This window comes from Schistocerca americana, chromosome 6, assembly GCF_021461395.2.
Source record: "Schistocerca americana isolate TAMUIC-IGC-003095 chromosome 6, iqSchAmer2.1, whole genome shotgun sequence".
Taxonomy (NCBI): domain Eukaryota; kingdom Metazoa; phylum Arthropoda; class Insecta; order Orthoptera; family Acrididae; genus Schistocerca; species Schistocerca americana.
Genome location: NC_060124.1, coordinates 407,821,422 through 407,846,371, shown reverse-complemented (window position 1 = coordinate 407,846,371; position 24,950 = coordinate 407,821,422). Strand labels below are relative to the sequence as shown.

The 24,950-nt window shown below is 41.6% G+C and overlaps 1 protein-coding gene across 1 annotated transcript in view; it reads left to right on the top strand.

Annotated features, from left to right (window-relative positions):
- The window catches only part of LOC124620175 (proline-rich protein 2-like), a 111,688-nt gene that overhangs the window by 72,235 nt on the left and 14,503 nt on the right, over positions 1 to 24,950 (top strand). The window contains exon 3 of the mRNA XM_047146845.1: positions 20,879 to 21,278. Coding sequence (XP_047002801.1) covers positions 20,879 to 21,278 — 400 coding nt within the window. The remainder of the gene's footprint in view (positions 1 to 20,878; positions 21,279 to 24,950) is intronic.

The following is a 24,950-nucleotide window of genomic DNA, read 5'->3' as shown; positions in this document are numbered from 1 at the left end:
ACAATATTACTATTTATTTTTTAAATGAAATCTTACTTTCTCAACGCATGGGGGTTGAAATTTTAAATCACACAGAAGTTCTGAAATGAACAGAAAAATTCTGTATGTTAAGCTTACCTAATGTAGAGCTTCAGCGACAGGTAGAAACTCGCAGGCCTAAGTTTCCTCTGAATGAACGCGGTCAATGGGTGCGTAGCTTCTTCTGAAGTGAATCACCCCAATCCCTCGACGAACTGGAGGGCTGTAAACTTAAGTGCAAACTCTTGCACGCCGTCAGGGCTTTTCAAGCGGCGTCCTTTTGCTGTGAGCAGGGGTGCCAAACATTCGGCCCCACGCACCGGTCGCCACTAAAAACAGAGAGGATCTCACTTCCAACAGGCCCTTGTGTATCGCATACCTTCCAAATCGTTAAGTTCATCTCAATAGATGCAAAGTATTAAATTTGCTACTAGTGTTCATGAAAACTTTATTCCTGACTTTATTAGGAGGCCATAACCTGACGATGTAGCAGAAAGAAATAATAAATGCAAATAATGAAGTTAAGCTATACTCAACCTGAAGTCTTTTTTTTTAATAACACAGTATCTTAGTCTGCTAGACATGATGCAGCTGGAGGAGATAAGTTTGGCTTCCTAAGACCCGTCAGTTAATTTGCTCAGTTAGTTTACGGAGACCTATAATTTAATTTGGAATACAAACGACAGAATAAAAAAGCGAGATAATAACGTACTAATGCAAGAAAAATAAAAAAAATTGAAGTGTAAATCTAAAAAATATTAACACTAGAGTTAAAAGTCAATTGAGTGATACTGACCCTGGATATTAGTCCTTCACTGTATGGGCTATTTTCATTTGAATTTATGCCTTACTGAAATGATTCTTTTTCTCTTTCCTGCGTTAACGCTTCTAAGACCGATTCTTCAGCACTGCTCACCAGTCTGGGACTCTTAAACTAGTTGGATTAATACAACAGATAGAGAAGATCCAACGGAGAGCGGCGCGTCTCGTCACAGGATCGTTTAATAACTGGGCGTACAGCAATACGAAATGATGGGAGATTCATTTTTAAAAGACATGAAAATATTAATCTGGTAATTTCTGTAACAAAAGTTCAAGATTTTACTGCGGTAAAATACATGTCAAAAAGTACTCTGTAAGACTTGCCAGACCCAAAAATATGCACTGCACCTAGCAGTCGCAATTTTTGCTGATAAAGTAAAAGGATGTACAGGGTATTTCACAATTTATGTTGTACGATTCTAGGGGTTGTAGAGGGTGCTTAGTAAATCAAGTTTTACATAGGAACCCATGTCCGGAAACGTCACCCAACGACGCTACAGAGCGTCAAAGGTATACGCGCCGGCGCCTCTAAATGTATGTATATACAGCGTGATTCCGTGATGATTTTACAAACTTTCAAGGATAATGGTGAAGTACAAATGTATCAACAGGAGTCGAGGCTCCCAGCATCGGAAACGAAGGAGTTGAAATTTATAAGCTATAACCATCTGATATCTCTGACAGTGGAATAGATGTGCCAGCACTGTTGTTACTAAGTTTGTAGAGTAGGAAACTTTCACAAGTGGCAGTATGGACCAAAACAAGGAAAAAAGTCTAATAAACTGGGCTCTAAAATGCATACCTTAACCCTTGGCGTCCCAGGTCATTTTTCGAAAACTGAACTCAGTAATTTCAATAGAACAATCCAGATTTTATGTGAAAGGTTACATTAATATCAAACAAGAAAATATATATTCAAATAGATTTTGAGGTTTATTTTTACTAAAAAACAACGCAATTAAAAAGAAAAATATTCAAAACGAGTATAAATTTACATTAAAATGTTAATGCTACATAAACTCAAATACCCTGCACTCCAATTTTTATTGTTTATTACGCAATAATAACTAAAATTTCACTCTCCCTAAAAACACTCAGAAAACTAAAATTGCACTAGTACTTTTCAGGTGTTTAGTTTCCTTGTGAGAGGTTTTCTTTGCCTCGCTGGAGATTTTTGTAGAGATTTCATGTCACATTGGTTTCTTGCAACAACAGAAATATAAGGTGTCTTTCTCTTCTTTTTCGGGTCACAGGTGGAGGAAGTTTTGCGTACTTCCAATCGTTGTGCAGTGACTTCTACTCTTCGTTCTGCTAAACCCAAAATACGGTGAAGGGTACACGAAGTTCACCGGATATGTGATACTTTTTGACTCGATTTTTATCTGTGGTGTCACCAACGAGTTAACAAGTTTTTTTGTAAATTGAAACGGTTCACCTGAATATTGTCTTTCTAGGAATTGTGTAGGACAAGCGCATTCGCCCCAATTATGTGCAACAATCCGAAAAATAGTGCCATTGGCCGTCGTTGGAAGAGGCTTCAGCGAGCAGCGATATTTGTTTCGACCCAATGTGTGTCCAGCAGAACCTCTAGCTGAAGTTTCAATCTCTATAGTTCCGTCTTCATTACTTTGATCACTTGTTTACTTCAAGGAATTCACAGGTGGCAAAATAAATGTATCTTGACTTTCGCACTGCTTCTATACAGTAATTTGTTCAGTTTCAATTTCGTTGTCACTATCTGATTCAACATCACTTTCTAAACTTCCCTCAGTCAATTTTTAAACAGTAACCCCAAAGTAATGGTCCGTTAAACATGAGCAGTGGATGTGGACGCAAAATCCCAGGTGGCGTCTCGGAGACCGCTAGCACGAAAGAAGCAGTATTAGTATAGGTCCACGTCTTATTCAAGCGGCTACCGCCAAAGGAAACCACGGCAGCTTCGGGAAATAACAACTAGACAACGCTGTAATCTCTAATACCACCATTACGCATTAACAACAAAATAACAATAAACGCTAGCGGCCTGTGAGACAGCACCTGGGGCGTTAAGGGTTAAGAGCTACGAGCACTTGCTCAATAGAAAAAATATGTTTCGCATTAACGAAGATGAACAAGTGCTCATATCTCCTCAGGTATGTATTTTAGAGCCCATGCATACTAGGCCTTTTTTCCTTTCCGGTCCATACTACAACCGCTGAGACTTTTCTACCGTACAATCTCAGCAACAACGGTACCGATACAGCTGTTGCACTGTCAGTGGTGTTACAATGGTTTCCGCTTATAACTTTCGACTCGTTCGTTTACCTCTGGTTGATACCTTTACCCTTCTTGATCATTCTTGAAAGCTTGTAACATCATCACGGAATCGCCTTGTATATACATAGATTTACAGGCGCCGGTGGATGTAACTTTGACGCTCTGTATCGTCGTTGGCTGACGTTTCCGAACATGGGTTCCTATGCAAACCTTGATCTACTAAGTTCCCTCTACAACCTCTAGAAGTGTGTAATATGAATTTTGAAACAACCTGTGTTTTGTCATATGAAGAGATGTACATGTTGGAGGACTTTTAGATAACACGAAGTTCACGAGATATGTGACACTTTTTGACTCGGATAGCAGATAACAAACTGATACGACAATCCGTCTGAAACCGAATTGTTTGTCATTAAGTTTCACTGGATTCAGACATGTAACAACATACATTTCCTCTAAAAATAGGTCTTGAGTGACTAGAATGAATAATTTATTTCAATTACTAAGTGATGAACTAAAGCAGAAAAAGAAAAGTAGATATGGTTTCCTGATGAGGTCATTTGAGACAGAACAAAAAAAAAAAAAAAAAAAGGCTCTGAGCCCTATGGGACTTAACATCTGAGGTCATCAGTCCCCTAGAACTTAGAACTACTTAAACCTAACTAACCTAAGGACATCATACACATCCATGTCAGAGGCAGGATTCGAACCTGCGACCGTAGCGGTCCGCGGTTCCAGACTGCCGCGCCTAGAACCGCTCGGCCACCTCGGCCGGCGAGACAGAGCATGTTATGACCTTTTTGTGCAGTACTTAGTTGTTTGTATGTCTGTTTTTATCGCTCGATCGAATGTCACTGCAATTGGAAACAGGGGCTGTGCAAGCAATTAGCACTCCTGTTACGTTCCTTTTATATTCTTTGAAGACACTGGGAGAGAACAAAAAACAAACTGCTGTGCTTCTTGCATCTTTATAAGAACGCGATGTTGGGACAGGCACTACATTCCAGTGACGCCGCGGTCTTACCTCACTGAAAAAGGCGTGAAGTAGCTTCAAGTGTTGCGCTAGCGCAATTTGCATCTCTGTGACTTCATTAGAAACTCTGGCGCCATTTATTTTTCACTTCGGGTGTCCTGGCGCGGCACCTATAATGCTGTGCGAATGTAAATACGACGTGTTATCTGTCAACGTGATTCGATTACGTATCCTACAAGCAATGATATTCCCACAACGTAACACTGTGAATAAAACGTATAGTTACGCATCCAAGAAATCTGCTTTTTACGCGCATTTATAACTGTGCATTTGACCCATTCAACTGTTCTTAGAATGGCATCCCCCCCCCCCCCCCCCCCCCCCCCCCCGACTGGAGATCCATAGCTTTAGGAAGATTGGGAATTCCACACTTCCGAGACTACTTTGGCCACTTGTTAGGATTCTTCAAGGCGTCGATGCTTATGACTTGCAAAATTGCAACCGATGGTTATTTGATATCTATACGCTTTGCTTGCACAGCATTCTTGAAATTCAATCTTGAGCGCTGGCTGTTAGAAACTGAGCGGCAAGCTGTAGCGTATGTGGGTCCATAGATGAACCATTTCCGTATTTTTATTTTTATTATTTTATTTGCTTCTAGTTGTAGCTTACACACTATCTGGCTGAGAGTATTTGCATACACACATGAAACTGCGGTGTACCTTTTCTGCTCACGAGTCCCAGTCAAGCACGTAGTGAAGTCTTTTACTCGTCTTTTAGTAACATTGTAACAATGGTATTGAACCATAATGCTGCCATAACTGATGTGGTTTTATTGCTGCAGCCTGTACAGTACCAACAGGCCTTTTTGAGATCTGTAGCCATCTTCAGGTTATTTGCAGGAAAATATGCTTTGCTACTTGCTGCAGAATTATAACAAATAACAATTTTGTTTGATTGTTTTAGTACTTACATCCTAATTGCACCGTGTCATTGTCTTATACTCTTACTAACTCAGCGCCCGCAGCTTCGCTAGTGTAGCCTCTCTGGTCTGCACAGATTCTTCTTTTCTTTATTGGAATTTTTATGTTATTCACAAATTGTAATACCCTTTTAAACAATTAATTTTAATTAAGGCCCTATACGCATGGTCTTTTCCGAATGTACTTCTGACCAAAAAGCGATTCTGGTAGCTGCAGTCAGAAGTTTTTGTTAACCGTGGCTTTTGGGTTCTTATGGTGATATTTCCATAGAAACTTCATCCCCTAACACATTCATTTATTTCTAACCAAGAAATGAATTACCAGTTTTTCTACATTTAGCCTTAAAAGTTTTTTAATAAACCGAAGTATTTTCTTAAAAATTTTTATCAGCTAGTTCACTCCCTTGAGGGTGGAATTAAAAAAAGAACTGGAAGATGTATATTTTAATTTCTAAGTGGGAAGTCAGATACCACTTTTCATAGATTTAGCTTTCAAAATGATTTAATAATGCAGTAATATGCGATTTTTGAGGCCAGCTTCATGCAAAACACTTTTGTTTTTTATTTATTTATTCCCCAATCTAGTTTCAGCGACAAATATCACCATCGTCAGTGGATCCTTTAAATCTAAAACATGTAGAAAATAGCATTGTAATAAAGCACCGTAACGCATTATTACATGTGTACAGTTTGTTTTTTAAATATTGTTTTCCGTGAATACTTTCATCATACCTTACTCATTATATACTATCTGATCAAAAGTATCCGGATATTAATGTGGGGTGTGTCCACCCATCACGCTTATGACGGCTTGTACTCTGCTGGAGACACTTTCAGTGCGGTGTCTGAATGTCTGGTTAGCACACTGGACTCGCATTCGGGAGGACGACGTTCGAAACCCGCGTCCGGCCATCCTGATTTAGGTTTTCCGTGATTTCCCTAAATCGCTTCAATCAAATGCCGGGATGATCCTTTGAAAGGGCACTGCCGACTTCCTTCCCCATCCTTCCCTAATCCGATGGAACTGGTGACCTCGCTGTTTGGCCTCCTCTTCCGAATCAAGCAGCCAACCACAATGGAGCAAAGTTCCAAAGGCGTTCCATTTGGATCAGGTCCGGATTCTGAGGAGATTCTGGGGAGGCCAGTCCATTTCAAAAATCTTATTGCCCACAAGCTATCGCCTCAAACATGCCGCTTTATGAGAGTGTGCATTGTCACGTTCATACAGACAATCATAGTCTCCGAACTGTTCCTCTGCTATACGCAGAACACAAGGTTATAAAATGTGGTTTTGCACTTAGTATTTTCTTAAGCTCTATAAGGGAGCCACACGCTGACCACGGAGAACAGCCCCTTACCGTAACATCATCTCTTTCAAACTCCACCTTTGGCACTATACATCGTGGCACACAACGTTCTTATGGCATCTGCCAAACGCACAGCCTTCCGCCGGTTTGCCACAGTATATCGTGATACATCACTTGAAATCACTCGTTTCCTGTCATCCGATACCCAGTGGTGCTTACACCACCTCAAATGTCTCTCAGCCCTGACGAGAAATACATGGCTTATGAGGAGTAGCTCTATCATTACTACACGACAAAATAGGGCTCTAGGTGGACTGCTGTCAGCAGTTGGGAACTTACTAGTGATTCCTTCCGCTGATTTCACGCGATTTTTTTTTTTTTTTACATACTCCCTCCACGATGCTCGTCGGCCCTGTTCGTCAGTACTTGAAGTCTGTCTGGTCTTCCTTGCGCTGTGGTTGCTCCCTCATGTTTCCACTTTACAGTGACATCTACAGCAGTCGACTTTAGAATGTCCTTGTGATTCGTTACTCAGGTGAAATCCAAGGACAAGTACACGTTTCAAGTAACTGAGCTCTCCGGACCGACTCATTCTGCTCTTACTGCTTCCATCCCGACAACACGGTACACCCCGCCTCCTTTTATATAGGTGGGGAAGCCTGTCGCGACATATGATGGTCAATTTCGCAGTACATAGGGATGTCCGGATATTTTTGATGAGATAGTATACATTACAGCATATTCTTGAGGTTGTTGTCGCTGTTTGCGGCATATTTTCTGTGTTTTTCTGTTTCCGTTTTTCTCGGCATATATCATGTTATTTGCAACTGTCTGCGCGGCTATTAGTAAACAGATACGAAACCGTCAACTTACGCATAACAGCGTCATAAAATTGGGATAGCAGTAGTGTTACGGATACAGTTTTGATGTGTACTATGTGTACTATGCTGTTACTTAGTTTCGTGTGTACTCTCAATCGTTGGACGGCTTTCAGCTGCTTTTATACGCAGAAAAACGTAACTTTCGCATTTCATTCGTAATCCAAAAAATTACAACATCTTGCTGTTCGTGTGTGTTACACAAATATATCTCATGTTGCGAGAAGGCTATGAAAATTGTAGCGGGAGTTCTGATGACTTCTGTGATGGGGGAGTGGTTCTTTTGCGTGTGTGTCCTGTCTGTTCTGTGTTGTGTTTTCGTTTATTACGTTCTTCCCTTCCACTACAACCTTTTGTGTGTAGTAATTTTCTTCTGTTGTTAGTTATCAGTAAATATTGTTGCTGTGTTTCAGGATGTATTGATCACTTTCGATATCATTGGGGTTATGGTTTTTTTTCATTAGGTGTTCCGCGGAAGTGGAATGTGTGGTGTCACTCCTTAGAGCTCTCGTGGGCTCTGCGTACCTCGTTCATAAATTCGTGCTTGTTTGTCCTATTTATTGAGCCTGACATGTGTTACATGTCAGCTGGTATATTCCAGCACTGCTGGATTTGTCTGAAGTTCTTTTTTCTGTTCTTAGCCTTTTTTGAACTGTGTTGTCTGTTCTGAATGTTATTGGGATCCCTTCCTTTTCAAGATGTTTTCAATTCTACGTAGTATTTTATTATTGTATGTTAGTGTGCACCATCTGTTTCTTCTTCCTGATGTAGCGTGGTCTGCTTTGTTGTCTGTACGTTCTGCCTCTGGGTTTTCAGATGTTTGGTTGTGCTCTTGAGTGGGTGGCCATTATTTTTGTGTTTCATTTTTATCTCACTGTTGAACCTGTTTATGATGTTTGTTTTGAAGTCGTTTTAAATAACAACTTGTTTGATTACATTTAATTCCTGTGTGCAGTTTTCTGGTTTAATATGTGTTCTGTTCATCGTGTGAAGCATGTGAGTGAAAGTGGCATATTTATGCACTGTCGGGTGGTTGGATGAGCTATGGATAACAGTGCTTGTGGATGTGAGTTTTCTGTGGCTGGAAAATTCATGTTGGTGGTTGTTTCTTGTAATTGTAAGACCCAGGAAATTTAGTTTCTTGTGTGCTTCTTCTTTCTCCTTTTTCCATTGTGGAGCGGATTTGTGGGAGTAGATATTACTCTGTAGCTCTTCTATCCTATTTTGTGCTTCATCTACAAGACAGATTCTGCCATCCAAATATCAGTACCAGTAAATTATTCTGCATCCTTCTTGTTTTACTCTGTTGTTGAATACTGTGTTCTCTATATGATCCAAGAAAAAGTTGGCTGATGTTCCACTGATGCGATACCACATGGGTAGCCCCCCTTGTTGCAAGTAGAAGTTACTATTAGAAGTGATGTGGTTTTGCTCTGTGATTGGATGAGATTTCATTTGTTTGTATGTCTGGGAATTTCTTGCATTTTCAACTTTTATAGTCCTGTCTTCCTCAATTGTGTGTAATATTACGGTATATTAATAATTTTTACTTATGGACCGTCTGACAGCAACTGAATAAAACACAATTTTAGTGCCATACGCGTTTCCCTTTATTTTCTGCAAGGCATCATCAGTGGCCTGGAAAATGTACATATGTTAGCTATTTTATTTACATTTTTGTCATTGTGCCTATAGGTTATAAACAGTTCTGGTGGTTGGTATTTCCTATTAAGTCGGCAACAGAAACCAAAACATTGCTTTAAAACAAGCGTTCAGTGCAATGGGGAAAAAAAAACCGCAAATTGGCGTTCATAAGAAGAAGAACAACACCAAAAATGCAACAGGAGCATAATATGTAGGAAATTGTCCACGCAACCTGTAAGTACAGTTCAAAACATTACTACTTAATAGGAAATACCAACCACCAGAACTGTTTATAACCTATAGGCACAATGACAAAAATGTAAATAAAATAGCTAACATATGTACATATTCCAGGCCACTGATGATACCTTGCAGAAAATAAAGGCGAAACGCGTATGGCACTAAAATTGTGTTTTATTCAGTTGCTGTCAGATGGTCCATAAGTAAAAATTATTAATATACCGTAATATTACACGCAACTGAGGAAGACAGGACTATAAACGTTGAAGATGTCAATATAGCTTTGTCAAGCATTCCCTGTCAACGTGTACAATAGGTTCAAGAAAATACATCTGAGACTCCATACGACGATACAGCATATAAAATTCAACAAAACATGCAAAAAGAACGATTTAATTCCAAGTTACATTAATGTAAAGGTTAAAAACAGTTCTACAGTGGCACAAAAGTCGAAATCATTTGCAGAACAATATTGGTTACTACATGAAATTAAGATGCTCTATTCGAAAAAACAGCACCTAAACATGATGCTCTATGAGACTCATCTAGAATTGGCTAAAAACGTAGGAAACGCCGCAGTTTTCATGGCACTAGTAGAAAAAACTGAACACAACACATACACAGCAATGAAACATTTACAAAACAAACATAAACACAAGATAATGAAACTAACAGTAAAAAAGACGCAAAAACACATTTACATTTTAAATGTGAAACCACATGAACACCAACACACATTCCATCCACGATTAGTTAACCTAACAGAGACAGAACTACACGAAAACGAAAAAATGCTCTTGGAAAAAGGTTTGAAACACTGCACCAATAGCAAAGCGAACAATCAATCCATAGAAAATCTCATAGTAGAAACCGAACACATCCTTACACGTGAAGAACAACAAAATAATTGTGAAATAAACATAGGACTGACAAGAGAACTAGTAAAAGAAGAAATAAAAGGCATAATAAAACAAACACAGCAGACACACAATAAGAACAACCAAACAGAAGCAGCTACTATGAAAAGGTTAAAACAAAAGTTAACAGACAATGACGTATTAATAACAAGAGCAGACAAGGGAAATGTAACAGTACTCATGGATAAAGAGCAATACATCACAAAAACCAAGGAATACATAAACACCAACGCCATACAAAAACTGAAGTCAGATCCAACTACACGATTCCAGGCAAATGTGAAACGAACACTGAAAAACGTTGAACACACAGTCACAGACAAACAGAAATACTATTTAACACAGAAAAACCCACAAGCACCGACACTCCGCAGTCAACCGAAAGTATATAAAGACGGAATGCCAATGAGAGCTGTTATCAACTTGAAGAAAGCCCCAACATACCACATAGCCAAACACCTCCAAAAGCTAGTTACAAAACACTATAAAGTAGAAACAACAGAACAGTGATAAACACAGGAAACCTAATAGAAAACATACAGAACATACAGGTACCACACACAGCATCACTGATTTCATTCGATATAGAAAATATGTATACCTCCATCCCTATCACAGAAACAATAGAAATCATAGAACAAAATCTCTCATCCCACAGCAACCTCACCACAGATGCAATAAAAGAAATAACAGATATGCTCAGACCGACAACTGAACAAAACTACTTTCAGTTTGAGAAAGAATATTATCTACAAACTGATGGACTGCCCATGGGATCCCCAATATCAGGAACACTAGCAAACATTTTCATCAGTCACCTAGAAAATCAGATATTTGATAAGATAACCACAAATGAAAGTTTCAAGATCATATATTGGTACAGATACGTGGATGACATTATTTGTCTGGTAGACGAGCCAAGTGAAAAAATAGATGAACTCCATTCAGAAATAAACAAAGCTCATCAGAACATAACATTCACACTTGAAAAAGAAAAAGAAAATCAAATAAATTTTCTTGACATTACAATTAAAAAAGAAAATGGTAAACATACATTTAACATCTTTAGAAAACCAACAGCCACAGACACAATAATACATTCCACATCCAACCACACCCACAGCCAGAAACTTGCAGCACTAAGACACATGTTACATAGATTAAACAGAATCCCACTCAGCAAGAGAAACTATGAACAAGAAATGAGTACAATCACACAAATAGCTAGGAACAACGGGTATGACACACATGTGGTACACAAGCTCAATCAAAAAATAAAAACACAAATAAAAAACAAACACAACAGTTCCACAATACAAAAGAACGCACAAGCTGAAAACTTACAAACACACTCAACAAACACACACAATGACAACACCACACAGAAAAGAACCAGATGGTACACCATAACCTACACACATAAACTAACACACAGAGTTGCAAACATCCTAAAGAGACAGAGCTTCAAAATAGCATATAAGCCTGGGCAAACCCTTCAATCACACCTAAGCCAGCCAGCTACCAAGAGAGACAAATTCCAACAATCAGGAATATGTAAACTTGAATGTCAAAGCTGTGATGCAGTATACGTAGGCATGACATGCAGGAATTTTCAAACACGATACAAAGAACATATCAGACGTTGGAAGTGTGAAACAAACCATTCCACATTTGCAGAGCATTTAAAACACTACAACCATCATCCTACAAACATGGAACAAGAAATGAAAATAATGAGAATAAGCAACCATGACAAACATACAAATGCAAGAAAACTTCCACATCCAGAAAGCCATAGCAGAAAACAAACATGTGATAAATGAACAAACACACATCAGCACAGGCTCCATACTACACTTAGTAAAGGAAATGATAACATAAAACAAAAAATAATAATAAAAAAAAGAAAACTCTTCCCCACATCATCTGGAGACACACACACACACACATACACACACAGCACAAAAAATATATATCACACTAAAAAACACACACACACACACACACACACACACACACACACACACACACACACACACACACACACAAACGCACACACAAATGCATACACGAACAGACCACAGATACTTCAATAGTTACACTCATAAGTTTGACAATAACATTCGATCTTTGGCAAAAACATTTGACAGTCGGCAACAGAAACCAAAACGTTGCTTTAAAACAAGCGTTCAGTGCATAGTGTTGTGGAATGGGGAAAAAAACCGCAAATTGGCGTTCATAAGAAGAAGAACAACACCAAAAATGCAACAGGAGCGTAATATGTAGGAAATTGTCCACGCAACCTGTAAGTACAGTTCAAAACGTTACTACTTAATAGGAAATACCAACCACCAGAACTGTTTATAACCTATAGGCACAATGAAAAAAATGTAAATAAAATAGCTAACATATGTACATATTCCAGGCCACTGATGATGCCTTGCAGAAAATAAAGGCGAAACGCGTATGGCACTAAAATTGTGTTTTATTCAGTTGCTGTCAGACGGTCCATAAGTAAAAATTATTAATATACCGTAATATTCTTGCATTTTAGCTGTTGTTCAGTAATGTTTATAGTTTCTTCTGTGGGTACGTATGTGTACAAAGATTTAATGTCAAAATATACCAGTTTTGCTCTTGGGGGGATGTTGATGTTCTTAATTTTCTTTGTTATGTCTCCAATGTTTCTGAGGCTATTGTTGTATGTGTATGTGTATGTTTTCGGTAGGAATGTGTGCATGTGTCTCCCTAGTAAATAAGAAGGGGCTTTTCTGAGGTCCACCACTGGTCTGACTTGTATAAGAGACTTGTGGTCCTTTGGGAGGGTCGTTAAGAGTGGAGCTTTAGTATCCCTTTGTGTCATTCTTTTTGTCTGTTTCGGTGTGAAGGTGTGTGTGTGTGTGTGTGTGTGTGTGTGTGTGTGTGTGATGAACATAAACTAAAACCCCACTAACATAGAAGTTGATCCACAAACACAGCAACAGTTTATACCGACAGCTAACAATAGAAGAACATTATTACATACAAAAGACCATAGTGAAAGTGGTAACACTAATAAACAAAAACACAACACTTTGCAACAACAAGCTCTGAGCAAACCGATCCAAGGCGCAGAACAGAAAGCACACACACGCAGAAGAACCACTGCCCCATCATACACAGAGACATAAATGAGGAACAGAAGTTGTCAGAACTCCCGCTAAAATTTTCATAGCCTTCTCGCAACATGCGATACATATGTCACAACACATGCAAACAGCAGGATGTTGCAATTTTTCTGGATTATGAATGATGTGCGGACGTTACGTTTTTCTGTGTACAAAAGTAGCTGCAAGCCGCCCAACGAACGTGAGTACACGAGAAACTAAGTAACAGCCTATTACATACCAAAACTGTGCCCACAACACTACCGCAGTCTCTGTACTTGTTTTGTGACAGCCGCTCATACAGTTTCAGATGACATGATGTATGCCGAGAAAAACGGCAACAGAAAAACAAAGAAAATATGCCGCAAACAGCGACAAAATACTTAAAACCATGCTGTAATGTTCAATGAATAAGGTATAATGAAAGTATTCACAAAAACAATATTGAAAGAACTAACAGTGCACATGTACTAATGTTTCACAGTGCTTTATAATAATGCGATTTCCCGAATGTTTTACATTTAAAGAACCCACTGATGCTAGCGATATTTGTCGCTGAAACTAGTTTGGGGAGTAAATAAATAAATAATGAAAGTGTTTTCCATCAAGGCGGACTCACAGCTCCCATATTGCTCTGTTTGTATGCAAATACGGACCAAATGGAATAATTCAAGAATAAAATTATTGATTTAGTAGTTCTCTGATAATGATTTACCTTCAAAGAAATCTTTCATCCACTATTACACCTCTTAGCGGTTGAATTTCCAGAAATGTTGAACACATATGTCATTTATTTGTGAGTGAGAAACAGACATTAATTTACATGGATTTATCTTTAAAAATGAATTCACAATGAAATATTTTCTTAATAGTTTTCAAGCCCAGATTCACTACTTCGGGGGGTAAATTTATAAACACACTGAAACATACTTTTTGTGCCTAACTGAGAAGTTATATACGAATTTTCATAGCTGTAGCTTTAGAATGCTTTAGTAGTAGTTTAATAATGATTTACATGCACAAATGCTGTCTTCATCCACAGTATCACCTCCGTAGGAGTTAAATTTACAAAAATGCTGAAACAAACATTTGTTTAAGAAATCAAATACCAGTTTTCGTAGTTATAGCTTCAAAATTGCTTTAATAGTGATATATTTTCGAACAACATTGCGGCCCCTATTTCATCCCCTAGCGGTGGAATTTGGAAAAATCGGTTTTTAAGCGATGTCTACAGCATAAACAGTATATGCTATAACACCCCAAATATAGAGCCCATAATGACATCCCTTCTGACAGCAAAAGATATAAAAATTAGTTATCCTAATCTTGACAGTACCTACAAAATATTAACACTATTGAAAGTTTGACCTATAGAAACACTAGGGAACTAACAACATCTATTCCACGGAAAGAACTAAATGAAAGACTATCAGATGATCACTTAATCTACAAAGCATGAAACTCTAAATAAAGAATTCAAAACATATGCTTTACGAAGATTAAAACCCAGACTAGATTGATCAGAGATAACATTTATCTAAGAAAAGAGTTGTAGCCGCATCGAGGTGCAAGTTCGCTGCGACTACAATGAAAAACTTCTATGGAGAAGTTAATTCGCTCTCTTGTAGACGTCACGATAGAAGCACGCTTATTGACGGATACTAGGTTGTTTCAGACCGATCTGGAATTTTGAAGTTTTTCGAGTATCGTCTTGACGTATTAGTCAAAGTTCTGAAGAAAAATGATAGAACATTTACCGTTTAGCCAGACAACGGAACACATATAATAAGCGAGGGAAAAGTAGCTCGTCTGATACTTAATCAATTCTGGGACTTAGTCGTCGTGATCTGTGATCGTCACGAACATTGAAGGACACAGCAATACACCAAACGCCGACATAAACTCTACAAATAGACTTCAGTAGGAAACATATACACGCAATCATGAAGTAGCTACACTGTGTTGTCGGAAGCTGTAGTTAGTGTCAGAACTGCTAATGTAACTCGTAGCTTCAGTTCCTTGAATGACAGATTGGTGTGCTGTCCAGTGCAGTGGTTAGATAATTCAGAAGTTCAGTAATCTCAGTTATAACTTTAGTACTTTGTGTCGTTTACATCGTTTAATTGAACTTTATTGTGTAACTGTGAAATATTATTTTCTTGATAGAAGGCCGAAGCTAAAGGTGATTGAGTGACATTATTAACAGCGAACAGTAATGGAACATTTTATTACGACGCTCTCTGTACATTATTTAGAGAATACGTTATCTCTGGATTTTCGATGTAGGAGTTGTTGAATCAGCACCGTAACGTAACATTAACGACGCTATAATCTTCACAAGTCAACATCCTCGCAAGACTATAATGTGGCATCGGATTGAATGATGGAACTTATTATTAGAGATATCATTTCATCTACGTTTGAACATTCATTTGCAAACCGGGCATAAAAGCTACTGTTATCCAGTTTCGCCTAAGCTTATAAGCCCGTCGCGAACACGCGAAGGATATTTGGTTTATTGTCAGATAAAAGGAGTCGTTGCGGTGCCGAGTGGTGCAGTCGCTGTGTGTAGCAGTAAAGAAGACAGACATCCTTCGAACACCATTGCTTCACTTATAAGCGAGGAGCCGCTCATACATTTCGGCGTGCTGCTCCATCGATACGCAGATATCTGTTAAAGGGAGATGGTATCTGAAACCAAACAGACAAAGCGAAGATTTTTTTTTAGTAGTTACAGATCGGAGTTGTCGCGATCGACGGACGCCGACCTGTGTCATCCAGACTTGAACAACCATCCACATCGAGCCCACACACACACACACACACGCTACAGTGCATACAGTGTACCGTAAATACCTCTGGACTAGGGTTGGCGTCTGTGATTAGTCCGCAGAGAGGGGACTGCCAAGAAGGAGGTGAACATGGGGAAAAGTTGAATAACCAATGAAAGTGTTATATCCTAGCCAGTAATGCCACCCGAGCCCGCTGCCAAAAAGGTTGGCAGCATCAAAGTCCGGACGCCGTCCGCATAAGCAGCGCCAGCGAGACAGGAAATCGGCGCAAGTCTGCGCGCGCCACCGCTGGCTTCTGGTTTCTTAAGCGCTGGAGTCGCGAGCGCTAGGACAGTTCTGTATTCGCCGCTCAGTTGTATACTCGCCACCGAATTGTGTACTTGCTAGTCAGTTGTGTGTTCATCGCAGCAGAGTTGTTGTTTGTCGTCAGCCGACGCTGACCTAGCCGCTCCGACTCGAACTAGACAGATTTCTGTAGACACGGAGTTCACTACTGTGTTTCTGTATCTTCGTTAATAAAGATAAGTACCGACTTTTATTTAATCAGAGTGTTTGGGTTTTCATCTTTCTGTTCACTGTTCCAGCGGACCGGTCGGCCCGCTATTAAAAGTGTGGCGGTGACTTCGTAAGCCGTTTCTACAGCGAATTGCTTGTCGCTACGAACGCCGCCACAAAACTGGCGACGAGGGCTTCCGAACTCGTGTGCAGGGCTGGTTCAACTTGTTTCTGGTTATACTAATTATAGCGCTAAAATTTTGGGGGCTGGTTTAATTTGTGTTCACTATGTCTGCCGAATTACAACAGTTGATCTTGTTACAGAGTCAGCAAATACAAAGTTTGGTGGAAGCAATCGCCAAACAAGCGGCTAATCCTCCAACACAAAAGGAACAAGCACAGGCAGCACCACCTTTCCGTGGTTTTGATGCATCAAGAGAAGAATGGCGAGAATATTTCGCGCAGTTGCAGGCGCACATGACAGTCTACAAAATCACGGGTACTGAGCGGCAGCTTTATTTAATTTCCACTGCAGGCGTGGAAGTCTATCGACTACTTTGTAAGTTGTTCCCGGAATCCAAGCCAGAAGCTTTAGACTATGACGTTGTTGTTAACAAGCTTGCTGAGTATTTCGAGTCGCGAGTTCATGTGGCAGCAGCCAGATTCAAGTTCTTCAGATTGAAGAAACTGCCACATCAATCTAATAAGCAGTGGTTAACAGATTTACGGGGCCTCACCCGTCAGTGCCGATTTAATTGTGTGTGTGGAGCTTCCTACAGTGATGTCATGTTACGAGACGCTATTACTCAAAACGTTGCAGATTCTCGTATTCGTGCTGCTATCTTAAAGTTGCCTGACCCGTCATTAGAGACTGTGATGAACATCATTGAAGCCCAAGATACTTTTGACTATGCTGAGTGTGAGTTAGATCAGCCATGTATTTCTCAAATTGCCTGTGCTAAGCAAGTTATGTCACGCCCGCGGCCCCACCGGCAGAGTCAGACTGTAAACACTAGCCGGCCGCGTCATGTTAAACACATTCGTCAGCCGCGTGTGCAAAATGATAGAGTTAAGTCTTGCCCTAAGTGTGTTCTTGCTCATCCTCGTGAACGTTGCCCGTTGAGAAACGCGGTTTGTCACTTTTGTCAAAGGAAAGGACACATCCAGACTGTTTGTTTGCGTAAACGCAAGAACAATTCTAGTGCTGCCCAGCCCATGGATATTCATGTTCTTCAAAGCCAGCCCGCCCAGAAGGTCGCGTTTAAAGGCTCTTCCACGGTTCGTGTGGGTCATAAACTTGTTCGCAATAAGCCACCCACCCAGCCCTCTGCTATGCGACTCAGGCGTAATTCAAACGCTGTAAAAAGTAATGTACAGACTGCGAGTGAAGCGGGAGTTGTTGTTCCACCCGCCCAACCCACGAGTTGTCGTAAGCAGCGAACACGCGCTAAACGCTCTGATTTTGTGTCTTCCGCCCCCACTGCACCGATCCAGAGACAGTGTAATAAACTATTTGTGAAGCTACGCGTCCAGGATAAGACCTTCAATTTTCAATTAGACACTGGTGCGTCTGTGACTCTCATAAATAGTGCTACGTATGCGGCTATCGGCCGCCCTAAACTTTCGGCGGCAAAACATTCTTTGGCTACTTATAGTGGAGAACAAATTCCTGTGTTAGGTGTATGTAGCGTGCCAGCCACATTCCGTGGCAATACAAAAACAGTTTCATTCACAGTGCTCCGCGCTACAGACAGTGTAAACATTTTCGGATTAGACTGTTTTGACTTGTTTGGCCTGTCTATCCAAGACAATGTGTTGCAAATTAATTCTGTTGTTGTTCCTCAAGACAGCATAACCGATTTGTGTAAGCAATACATTAACATATTTAAAGACGAACTAGGTTGTGCTGCGAACTTTGCCGCTCATATCACGTTAAAAGATAATGCTCAGCCTCGATTTTTTCGTGCTCGTCCAGTGCCTCACGCCCTCCGGGCACCTGTAGCAGATGAACTTCGTCGTTGGCAAAACAACGGTGTTATTCAACCCGTTTCAGCGAGCCAGTGGGCTTCTCCCTTAGTTATGATAAAGAAACCGTCTGGCAAGTTACGTTTGTGTGCTGATTTTAAGTCGACAGTTAATCCTCAGACTGTCATTGATTCTTTTCCTTTGCCTAGACCGGACGAGCTGATGGATAAGTTAGGGGAAGCTCGTTTCTTTTCCAAAATTGATCTCCGTGAAGCATATTTGCAATTGCCCCTCGACGAGCAATCACAACAGTATTTTGTCATAAACACGTCGTTGGGGTTGTTCCGTTTTCTGCGTTTGCCTTTTGGTTGTGCGTCAGCTCCAGCTGTTTTTCAGCGTTTTTTGTCACAACTTCTGGCTAATGTGCCATCGTGTTGCAACTATTTAGACGATATTGTTGTGTCCGGTCGGACGCCTGCTGAACATTTCCGTAATTTGGAGTGTTTGTTTACGGTGTTGTCTCAGGCAGGCCTACGTTGCAACATCGATAAATGTTCATTTTTCCTTACGGAGATGGAGTATCTGGGACATGTTATTAATGCTCAAGGCATTCATCCCTCCCAGTCACATTTAGCAGCTATTCGTGATTTGCCCGCCCCTCGCAATCTGCATGAATTGCAAGCAGTTCTTGGCAAATTGACATATTATATTAGGTTTATACCTAATGCATCACAGATTGCTGCACCGTTGCATCGTCTCCGCCGTAAGAATGTTCCGTTTGTGTGGTCAGCTGATTGCCAATCAGCCTTTCAGCAGCTTAAAGAGGCTTTATTGAATGATCGTTGTCTGGTCCATTACGACCCTAACAAGCCTCTGGTGTTAGCTTGTGATGCCTCTTCTTTCGGCCTCGGTGCTGTGTTGTCTCACCGAGTCGGTAACACCGAACGTCCTATTGCGTTCGCATCTAAATTGCTAAACAAAGCTCAGTGTAATTATAGCCAATTGGACAAGGAAGCGTTGGCTATTGTGTTCGGTGTCACAAATTTCCATCACTACCTCTATGGTAGACCATTCTATTTAGTAACAGATCACAAGCCCCTGACGTCACTGTTTCATCCGTCTAAACCAGTTCCTCAGCGGACAGCTCAGAGACTACAACGTTGGGCTCTTTTGTTATCACAATACCAGTATGAGATACTGTATCGCCCTACAGCTCAGCATGCAAACGCTGACGCGCTTTCTAGATTGCCGATTGCTGCGGCTGATGTCTTCGATTCCTCTGACGACTCTTGCCATCAGATTGACGCCGATGAGCATCAATCCCTCCGGGATTTTCCGATTGATTATCGTCAGGTGGCACGTGAGACAGCTACGGATCCTCATCTGAGTTTACTATTACGTTTTGTTCACCGTGGTTGGCCGTCCAAGGCAAAGGACATATCGGATCCTGTGGTTCGTCGCTATTATCCGCAACGTCATCTGTTGTCTGTTTCGCACGGAGTTTTGCTGTTACGCACCGAGAATGACCAGCTTCGTGTAGTGGTTCCCCAAGTGCTCCAATCCAAGGTCCTCGACTTGTTGCATCAAGGTCATTGGGGAGTGGTCCGCACCAAGCAGCTTGCCCGCCGTCATTGTACATGGATCGGCATTGATAAGCAGATTACGCAGATGTCTACAGATTGTTCGACGTGTGCCGAACACCAAGCAGCTCCGCCTCAACGCTATTTTGAGTGGGCACGCCCTGCCGGTCCCTGGCAGCGAGTACATATTGATTTCGCTGGTCCATATTGGAATTCTCGTTGGCTCATCGTGATAGATGCATTTAGTAATTTTCCGTTTGTTGTGCCCATGCAGTCTACAACGTCTGCCCAAACTATACAGGCGTTGACTTCAATTTTTTGTATTGAGGGTCTTCCAGAAGTTTTAGTGTCTGACAATGGTCCACAATTTACCTCTGCTGAATTTGAAAGTTTTTGTTCTGCCAATGGCATTCGCCATGTTCTTACTCCGCCGTTCCACCCTCAATCGAATGGTGCAGCGGAACGTTTTGTACGCACATTCAAGGATCATATGGACCGCCTTCGTGCTACGCACTATCGTCAGCAGGCCCTCATCACGTTCCTGTCGTCGTACCGGACCACGCCACGCGACGGCCCTTCGCCTGCGGAGCTTCTCCACGGCCGTCGTCATCGCACCCTCCTACGGTTGTTGCACCCCCCGGATCGACCCGCCGCTTCTGAGCATCGCACGCGTTTTCAGCGCAACGACGCCGTTTTCTTCAGAGTTTATCACGGTCGCCGTCGTTGGGAACGTGGTACCGTGATAAGTGTCCAGGGTCGCGGTTTTTATACTGTTCAAGGTGCTACTGGGGTGCACAGGAGGCATCAGAAACAGTTGCGCCGCGCTGGCCGCCCGGATTCTGCCGCTCGTTCTTTGTCCACAGATTTGCTCCGCGGCGGGTTCCAGCCGCGCCTTCCGACTTCGCTGCCGCCCCCAGGGCAGCAGCAGCAGCCGTCGCCGCTACCACACCGACAGCCCGTCCCGTTGATGCCTCCCGCGCAGCTTCATCCGGGAGCGCCCCAGGTGGTCGCTCCGGCGCCTGCGGTCCCTCTTCAGTCGCCACCGCCTTCGGAGCTGATGGACGTCGACCCCTCAGCCGGGCCGCCTTCCCAAGCGGTGGCTGTGCAGCCTGTCCTGCAGCCGCTTTCCTTGGGCACCCCCAAGGAGTCTGACACCGCAGCGCCTTGTCCGGCGCCCACTCAGCAGCCGTCGACGCAGCGTCAGGAGACGCTGCCTCTCTTCGTGGGTCCCGTCGCCCCGTCGCGTCCAGTACCAGAAGCTGCGCCCGTGGTCACAGGCGTGCACCCTGACCTCGGTTTTCAGTCGGTGTTTCCCGAGGCCCCGCGCAGCCAATGCTGGGGTGCGGACCGGGAACTGCCACCGACAACAGTCTCCGCCCCGGTCTCGTCCGCTACGCCTGCGGCCAGACCCCTCCCCCGCCGTCGACGCTCGCCACGTCATTATTGAACGACGGTGCGGCGATTTGGGGGGTAGGAGTGTTATATCCTAGCCAGTAATGCCACCCGAGCCCGCTGCCAAAAGGTTGGCAGCATCAAAGTCCGGACGCCGTCCGCATAAGCAGCGCCAGCGAGACAGGAAATCGGCGCAAGTCTGCGCGCGCCACCGCTGGCTTCTGGTTTCTTAAGCGCTGGAGTCGCGAGCGCTAGGACAGTTCTGTATTCGCCGCTCAGTTGTATACTCGCCACCGAATTGTGTACTTGCTAGTCAGTTGTGTGTTCATCGCAGCAGAGTTGTTGTTTGTCGTCAGCCGACGCTGACCTAGCCGCTCCGACTCGAACTAGACAGATTTCTGTAGACACGGAGTTCACTACTGTGTTTCTGTATCTTCGTTAATAAAGATAAGTACCGACTTTTATTTAATCAGAGTGTTTGGGTTTTCATCTTTCTGTTCACTGTTCCAGCGGACCGGTCGGCCCGCTATTAAAAGTGTGGCGGTGACTTCGTAAGCCGTTTCTACAGCGAATTGCTTGTCGCTACGAACGCCGCCACAAAAGAAAGGATAACGTTCTACGAGTCTGGACGTGGAATATCAGAAGTACGAACGCTGTGGGGAAGCTAGAAAATCTGAAAAGGGAAAAGCAAAGGCTAAATTTTGATTTGGGCGGGGAGTAGTGACGTGAAACGGAAAGAAGGCAAGGATTTATGGTCAGGTGAGTATAGATTAGTATCAACAGCATAAGACAATGATGTAAAGGGAGTAGGTTTCGTTATGAATAGGAAGGTACAGCAGAGAATGTATTACCGTGAACAGTTCAATGACAGGATTGTTTTCATCAGAATCAACAGTCAACCAGCACCGAAAACCATAGTTCAGTTATACATGTCGACATCATAAGCAGAAGATGAAGAGATAGTGAAAGTGTATGAGGATATTGAACGGGTAATTCAATACGTAAAGGGAGATGAAAATCTAGTAGTCATGAGGACCTGGAATGCGGTTGTAGGGGAAGGAGTAAAAGAAAATGTTACCGGAGAATATAGACTTGCTACTAGGAACGAGAGAGGAGGAAGGCTAACTGAGTTCCGCAGTACATTTCAGCTAGTAATAGGGAATACTTTGTTCAAGAATCACAAGAAGAGAAGGTATACTTGGAAAAGGCCAGGTGATACGGGAAGATTATGTCATGATCGTTCAGAGATTCCAAAATCAGATATTGGATTGTAAATGTACCCAGGAGCAGATATAGACTCAGATCACAATTTAGTAGTGATGAAGAGTAGGCTGAAGTTCAAGAGATTAATCCTGAAGAATCAATACGCAAAGAAGTGGGACACAGAAGTACTAAGGCATGACGAGACATGCTTGAAGTTCTCTTAGGCTATAGATACAACAACAAAGAATAGCGCAGTAGGCAGTGCACTTGAAGAGGAATGTACATCTCGAAAAAAGGTATTCACAGAATTTGCTAAGAGAAACATAGGTACGATGAAAGTAACTGCGAAGAAATAATGGGTAACAAAAGAAATACTACAGATTAACGATGAAAGAAGGAAGTACAAAAGTTTACAGGAAAATTCAGGAATACCGAAATACAAGTCGCTGAGGAATGAAATAAACGGGAAATGCAAGGAAGGTAAGAAGAAATGGCTGCGTGAAAATTTTGAAGAAATCGAAAAAGAAATGATTGTCGGAAAGACTGACTCATCATATAGGAAATTATAAACAACTTTCGGTGAAAGTAAAAGCAAGGATGGTAACATTAAGAGTGCAACGGGAATTCTACTGGTAAACGCAGAGGAGAGAGTGGATAGGTGGAAAGAGTATATTGAAGGCCTGTATGAGGGTGAAGATTTGTCTGTTGTGATAGGAGAAGAAACAAGAGTCGATTTACAAGAGATAGGGGATCCCGTATCGGAATCGAAATTTAAAAGAGCTTCTGAAGGCTCAAAGATCAAGTAATGCTGAAGGGATAGATAACATTAGGCGAAGTGGCAACAAAACGACTGTTCACTTTGGTGTGTAGAATGTATGGGTCTGGCGTCATACCATCTGACTTTCGGAAAAATATCATCCTCACAATTCTGAGGACTGCGAGAACTGACAAGAGCGAGAATTATAGCTTAATCAGCTTAACAGCTCATACATCCTAGTTGCTGACAAGATTAATATGCAGAAGAATGGCAAAGAAAATTGAGAATGTGTTAGATGACGATCAGTTTGACTTCAGCAAAGGTAAAAAGGCACCAGAGAGAAAATTCTGACGTTGCGGTTGATAATGGAAGCAACACTAAAGAAAAATCAAGACACGTTCATGGGATTTGCGACCTGGAAAAAGCGTTCGACAATGTAAAATGGTGCAACATGTTCGAAATTCTGAAAGAAATAGGGACAAGGTATAGGGAGAAGTGGTAATGTACAATATGTACAAGACCCAAGAAGAAATAATAAAAGTGGACGACCAAAAAGGAAATGTTCGGATTAAAATGGATGCAGGAGGGGGATGTAGTCTTTCGCTCCTTATGTTCAATCTGAACATCGAAGAAGCAATGATGCAAGTAAAAGAAAGATTCAGAAGTGGAATTAAAATTCAAGGTGAAAGGATATCAATCATACAACTCGCTGATGACGTTGCTATTCTGAGTGAGAGTGAAGAAGAATTACGTGATCTGCTAAATGGAATGAACAATCTAATGAGTACACAACATGGACTGGGAGTAAACTGAAGAAAGGCGAAGGTAATGAGAAGTAGCAGGAATGAGAACAGCGAAAAACTTGACATCAGGATTCGTGATCACGAAGTACGTAAAGTTGAAAAATTCTACTACCTAATCACCAAAATAACTCATGATGAATGGAGCAAAGAGGACATAGAAAGCAGGCGAGCACTGACAAAAAGGGTATTCCCAGACAAAGGAAGTCTACTAGTATCACGCATAGACCTTAATTTGAAGAAGAAATTTCTGAGAATGTATGGAGCACAACTTTATATGTTAGTGAAACATGGACTTGGACAAACCGGAACAGAAGCGAATTGAAGCATTTGGGATGTGGTGCTACAGACGAATGTTGAGAATTAAGTGGAGTGATAGGGTAAGGAATGAGAAGGTTCTGCGCAGAATCGGAGAGGAAAGGAATGTGTGAAACACACGAGATGAAGGGACAGGATGATAGGACATCTGTTAAGACAATGGTTCCCAACCTGGAGGTAAATACCCGTTTAGGGGTAAAATGAAATTTTCTGGGAGGTAAAAACCAAAGGATTCGATCGATTCTGTTTCGCTGACGAAACTTATTTTTAAAAAATCTTTATATTATCACAGTTGTCTAAGACTCTAATACTGATTATATAACTTACCAGTTACTACTTTTTCTCAATGAGTAGCATTAATGCGGTGGAAGTTATAGGTTCCTCACACAGTCCACCTGTACTTACTTTGTACTGTACATCGCTGATGATAAAAGTGAGACTTATACGTAACAAATGCTAAGTATC